The sequence below is a fragment of the Labrus bergylta genome, chromosome 1 (genome assembly GCF_963930695.1).
Source record: "Labrus bergylta chromosome 1, fLabBer1.1, whole genome shotgun sequence".
In the NCBI taxonomy this organism is placed as follows: domain Eukaryota; kingdom Metazoa; phylum Chordata; class Actinopteri; order Labriformes; family Labridae; genus Labrus; species Labrus bergylta.
This window is the reverse complement of record NC_089195.1, coordinates 19,289,988-19,296,740: the sequence shown is the minus strand read 5'-3', so window position 1 is coordinate 19,296,740 and position 6,753 is coordinate 19,289,988. Positions and strand designations below refer to the sequence as shown.

General features: G+C 36.4%; 1 protein-coding gene across 1 annotated transcript; it reads left to right on the top strand.

The window, feature by feature from the left end:
• Window positions 1-816: 816 nt before the first annotated feature.
• LOC109990986 (vascular cell adhesion protein 1) lies at window positions 817-6,553 on the top strand. The gene is made up of 5 exons (XM_020643280.2): window positions 817-1,017; window positions 1,871-2,155; window positions 2,286-2,618; window positions 3,547-3,798; window positions 5,044-6,553. The coding sequence occupies exons 1-5, from the start codon at window positions 945-947 to the stop codon at window positions 5,190-5,192; spliced, it is 1,092 nt and encodes a 363-aa protein (XP_020498936.2). The 5' UTR covers window positions 817-944; the 3' UTR covers window positions 5,193-6,553.
• Window positions 6,554-6,753: the final 200 nt, after the last annotated feature.

The window sequence follows — 6,753 nt, the reverse complement described above, 5'->3', positions numbered from 1 at the left end:
ACGACACTGTCATGCCCCTCCGAGGAGAACAAACATATTCTCTTAATCTTTTATTTTATTTTAATCTTTCATTCAGCTTTCAGGCTGTTGAATGCTGACAGCTGTAATTGATTTATGTTCAGCTCCTGTACACTTAAGTAAACTTTTATCTAAAGTTGTTATTTGTAGTGTTTTTTCACGATCTGGCCTCAGATTTGGAGATCTGTGCTTCTGCAGATCTATTGTCACTGCCAGGGTGTGTCTGTTATTTTTGTTTTAAAAGTAATTAGGTAGATTGTGAAACTAAATGGCCCCTCTTAGATAGGCCTAAATAAAGTTGTCTGAATCTGAAGCTAACATAGCTGCATTACTAGCCAATTTCTGAGCTGTACACAGAGTTATTACACTGACTGATCAAGTGGATACCGGATACTATGGAGGACAAGATCTGACAGAAGTATAAATAAATAAATGTATAAATAAATACTGGAATAAATGAATAAAAGAATGAAAAAATAAATGCGGAAATAAGTAATTGTAGAAATACATTTAAAACATTTAATTATTTATGTCCCAGTTTTTATTTATTTATTCACGCATTTATTTATTTATTCCAGTATTTATTTATACATTTATTTATTCATTTATGCTTCTGTCAGGTCTCATCCTCCATACAGATCCTCCCTAGTTTCAATTTCACGTCCTAAAAAAAAAAGATCTCAGACCTAAGATCAGCCTGAGGACGTCGGTGATGTACAGAAAACATTTTTTCTCACATGTCTCAGTCCTTCCCACAAAACAGTGACGTGATTGTCAAAGCTACAGTAACCTCGGTCATCTCAACACAATGAAAAGCAGGAAGTGGACTTGGGGGGTTTGGTCCAGAGCCTTAACTTTCACTTTTGTTCTCGCTCCAGGGTTAACCTTTCCGTTAATTTACTTCCAATACCATCAGGAAACACACAATGCTTTTCTGTGAAGTGATTTTTGTTTTGTCTTTGATGACATTTCTACTCGACTTCCACGCGTCGGGCTGTGGTAAGTTTTCAGAAATGTAATTTATCTGTTCGGCTGATCGTTTGCCTTCTGTTGTGCTTCCGGTAGACTTTCTATCAAACACGGTATCATAGGCTATTATGTTTTGTAGGCTATTATTACGTAGGCTATTTATATTCTTATCGCATGTTTCTTTTTATCAAATGAGGTAAAAATGGATAGTTGTTGCTTTCTGTCATTATTATCTATTCACGTCTTATCAAACATTTTCTTTTATTCTTCAATCATTATAGGCTCAAATTAGTTTTCTCATCCCCGTTAACCTGTTGCTTTGTTTAACAATAGCTTAGTTGTGACATGATGTACATTTTAGACAAAATGTTTAGTGCAAATGATCCTGTATTGACTTAAAATATATATTTATCTTATAATCTGAATATTTTCTTAGCATTCTGTCAGCTATGGGGCTCCTTGGTGTTTTCGTGCCCAGGCTTACTTAGCCATTGTTGATGTTGACCTAAAAAACAGAACCTATAGGCATTTATATCAAGTATGATAGGCTATATTTAGAAATAGGCCTAAATTAAAAATGCAATGTAAAACTAAAGCATTTTGAGGCTTGTGCAGGTTTAGCAGGACTGCATTGTGTTTGTTTGCAGATGGATGAGATTGGCTGGAAACACCATGAGTAGACTAAATAGGAAGAGCTATCAGGAAGTAAAAAAACTGTCCTACATTAAAAGACCAGACAGAAACACTGTTATAACAACATAAGTTATGGTTGATAGACACTGAATGGCTTCTTTAATAAATATGAGCAAAATTACAGTTTTGGATTGAGACAGTTGTTTTACATTCAGTTCTCAAATCTTCACTCTTCTTGTTTGTGTTACAGTTTTCAACTGTACAGATAAACCTGTGTTCACTCCATCCCGGCTTGTGGTCAAGTATGGTGACCCAGCGTCTGTGATCTGCACATGTCAGCAAGAATGCCTCAACGAAATATTTAACATAGAGCATTCTGTGGGAAAGGTAACAATAAACAGAACCACAATTTCCTGGAATATTGATAGCTTCACTGACTGGACAGCTCGTCTCCAGTGCTATTACAATAAGGCTGCTGAGAATGTTTCTGATCCTGATGTCCAGTGCTGTACCATCCTGCCCCTAACCGTATACAGTAAGTAAACCTGCTGATGAACTAAATGAACAGAATACTGTTGCTTGTGTGACAATTGTATCATTGAGAAACAAAATAATATGCCTATTAATGTATTCAACCCAAGCTCTCTTTGTGTTTGTCTCCACAGAGCCCCCAGATAAGGTGTCCTTCAGCTTTGTTAACCACACCGGGCCATTGATAGAGGCTCATCCGTACACTCTGCAGTGTACAGTACATAATGTTGCTCCTGTTGAAAAAGTCAAGGCAATCTTCTACAGAGGACATTCAGTTGTTGGTCAAGTACAGGTTAAAAACAGTTATGGGAAAAAACCAATGACTCAGTCCTATACTTTGGACGTCACCCCCCATAAAGGTGAAGATGGTGCTGCGTATTGGTGTGCAGCAGAGCTTGTCCTGGGACCTGAAGGACCACAGCCCCCTCCAGTGGTGATATCTCAAAACATGACTACCACTGTATACTGTGAGTCTGATAACAAAAATCTTCTTCAGTTATGAAAAAAAAAGATTTTCATCAATTTCTTGAATAATTATTGAGGCAATGGGTCACATGACTACTTGGTATGCAAAACCAGTTGTTTGTAATCATGACCCAGCATATTTGAATTACCCAACTCTGCATTCACATTTACAAACTGTAGATTCTTGTCAAGTGTTGTCTAACTTTGATTTGTGGGCAACCATGTTGAATTCTCAAATCTGGCACTGTGGCTGTTGCCATCTTAGTTTTTAAGCAGGAAGTGACCATATTTGAACAAAGGGGTAAGATAGTCATTTCTACACTTGTGTTCTAGTTAAGAGGGGACATGGTAGCAAGTTCTCAATCACAAGCTAAACATGTTGTAGAGAATCATCAATTTTACTAACATTGAATCAGGAAATACCAAATGATCATCTCTCAGTGTTGAAGAAGACATGAAACGAGCAAATGAGACCATAGGTTTATTAAACCTAGTCAGAAGTAGTCTCATTTTTTCATAGAGTTACATTATACACTGACTTCTTTGGTCAATAGAAGAATGCAGATTTGAGGCACGTCCACATTGGCATTGTGTTTAAGACACTGAGGCTTCATCCTCTTCTTTTGTACAGTCAAATGTTTGTAATACAATAATATGATAACATATTTTGTATCGATTTGCAAAATTGCTATTAAATAGATCTGTGTCCGTCAATAAAGGTATTCAGTTAATTGTGAAAAAATATATCAAGCAAATGCCTGAGTAGTGAATAAATCAGGAGAAATAGGAGAAAATGTTGAGGTATCCTCCCACACTGCTCCTTTATAACTCATTGTATATGTGTTTAAATTAATATGTATACATTTTAAAATTGCTCCCCTTTTAATCCTATGACGTGTTATGTTTCACCCACATTTTGTTAAAACACAGATGTGCCTAAGCTACAGGTTCCAAAACATCCAGGGTTGATCACCATCAATAAAGGAAACCAGCTAAAACTGGATTGCTCGTCTGATGGAAACCCGAGTCCCTCATACAACTGGACGCTTCCATCGGGTAGCCTTCACTGGAGTAGCATCCTCACTTTCGAATCTGCAGCTGCTGAACATGAGGGCAAGTACACCTGTACTGTCAGCAACGGCTATTGGAACTTCACTGAGGAGTTTCATGTGAAAGTCCATGGTGAGTTTTACATTTTTACATGTCCTCTCTTCAGTGATGTGGTTGTCAAATGAAATAAATCAGAATCAGAAATACTGAAAAGCCATGTTACTTTCAGGTGAGAACGTGACAGCAGAAGGGATCATTGCATAGATCACGTTCACACAGTAGCCATTTTCTTCTGACATCCTGCTCAGATTGGTTAATGCTGCATCATGGACGACTGGCATAAATGGTCTAGCAGGGCTAAACTCTAACATACAGAACAAGTCATATCTGTAAATGGGCTCATTGTGTTACAGTCCTAGCACTCTATTTTCTTCCTTAGTCTAAATGTGTGACAGGTGTCTTGGCATGCCCCTTTGATTTGCTGATCATTAATGACAAATTAATGAATATACAGTATGATTACCCATTAGTATCTATCAAACAACAGCTAAAGTCATTATTCTAAAAGTGCATCCTTTTTAAAAATGTTTTAAATATTTCAGGGAACGCATGTAAACACTTCACTTTGTAAGGTTGTTAAAAATGTGATACTTTGATACTTTTTGATTCCATGTGTTTTGAAACACTATTTTTACTTTTCGATACTACCTATGATTAAAATAATAGATAGTATCGAAAAGTACCAAAGCTTAAAAAAAAATACAGATCTTCAGTCACATTTTAACACACAGCTACCAAGAGCTAAAGAGAGAGAGTAATGCCATTTCAACAGTGTGCAAGAGTTTTGCAATTTTTAGTCATTAAAAACGAGAAATTCCACAAATTTGGGTGCATAGGACTTCTGTGACTGTTGTTGTGGTATCGAAACAGGTTGTTTAAAATCTGATATCGTGGCATCAGTGGAACCTCTGTGTTGTGGCTGTTTTTGTTGAATAACGTTTTATCGCTTCGCTAACTTCACAATCTATTTTACTGAACACTGTGAAGTCTAATACATTCAATAGTTACAATTATCAAGATGCTAATTCTGTTAGCATGTTAATAACAATTTCCATTATGTTTAAGAATCAATCAAACAAACTAAGGTGTACATCCCTTTCCATCTGCCAGAAAGATCCACCACCCTGGGAAAAATGCACCAGCTGTCAGTAGTCGTTATATTGACTTATTGCTGGGTTCCAGGTTTCTGATTGAATAGATGTTAGAAATCTAAGAAAGCCTCATCATTTCCCTACTTCCAAACCAAAAACCTGTTTTTGTTGAATAATGTTTTATCCCCCCCCCCCCTTTTTTTTTTTTGTACTCATCTCTTCACAGCCAACAACATCGTATACATTATACTTGGTATACTATTTGCTGTTGTTCTGCTTGTCATCATTGGTGTTATCTGCTACTACAAACACGACCTGATTTTGAGCGTTTGCTGCTCTTGCTCACCACATTCTGCCGTGCCCACCGGAGAGTGAGTGGACGGGAAAGCCTGAAATGTGTATGGACCATAATGGAGCAGTTTGCTACGTGAAGACTTGTAAGTCAAGAGGCTCCCCTGTGGCTGAAGCAAACCATGAGCCACAACTTCACCTGTTGAGCCTAGTGAGCAACCTCTTCTACATCTCCCACTCCCCCTTGTCCTGTTCTCTCTTTGTCCTGTATTTAGATCAAATGTCTTTATTTGTCTTCAGACAATTTGTCTATCCTAATCCTGGTTGGCTTTATTTCACATTTTGTCACCTAAATATGTTCAAAAACATATATATGTCAACAGTCACTATACACTTTGTGCTGCTCCTTAATACTCCCATACATGAGTTAAAGTGTGGAGGTCTGGGGGAAGACATACAGAACAAATACAGTACCGATTTGCTTTCTTCAGAAATGAGCAATAAGAATTACGAATATATCCTCTTACAGAACCAACAAAACCAATCTTCTTCAAACTGAATACATTGAAACTTAAGGACCTGGTCAATTTCAAAACTATTCAAATCATGTCCAGAGTTCAAAATAAACAGTTACGGAACAGTATCCAAAGAGTTGTTGAGCAAAGGGAAAATGAAGACAACCTCAGAGGTTTATTTATGTACAAAAAACAAGCTGGGAAAACCAATGTGAAACTTCATCACAATAAAGTGGATTAATCTATGGAACAGCTGTAGTGAAGAAATTAAAACATGTAAAAGGATCCTCTGCTTCCTGCTCTGTTGGGTTACAACCACGTTTCTGTCCAACGTATACGAAACAGATGTAGAACTGAAGAATCAATGAGTAAGATGGAATAATATAAGATGTAAGGTCTGTACTGTCTACCAGCTGATGTGAGTTATATATTCTATTTGTTGTTGTGTTTTGTTGCTTAGCTAGTTAACTGTATTCTATGATTTTATTTTGAAAGCTCAGGCATTGGTGAAGCCTAAAAGGAAAAAGGGGTAGGACTAGTTTTTTTCACTTCATCCTTCACCATTTTCCAACATGGACTTAAAAAATAATACACAACAAAAGGAAGTTCTCATTGTTATTTTCTTTGTCTGTTTGTATATTTTCTTTGCTATTTTTAATATGTTTTTAAGAAATATAAAATGTGAAATGAAAGAAAAATGTGTAATGCTATAATTATCAACAACTGTTGTGCATATTGGCCAATATGAAAGTTCCCATAAACAAAGTGTAACTGTTTGTAATTCTTGCTGTTTAGTTTCATCACTCTGAAGGACTTTATTCCTAGAGGTGCAGGAAGTGTATTGTTATTATGTAAAATTATATAAGCTTGATTTTGTGTGTGTGTGTGTGTGTGTGTGTAATTGCTTGAATAAAATACTAAGCTCCAAAATGTATTGTTTATTTTATTATGTGAATAAGTGAAAACCCTTTGTACAAACAATAGCCTATAGTCAGTGTTTTTAAGAGATATTTCATTGCAATTTCAAGTAACTACAATGGCATTGAACTAAAATGGAGCTCAGCGTAAGTTCAGACAGGAAGACTGCTTATATTCTTTCACAAATTCATTCATCCTTTCACTTCAACCTA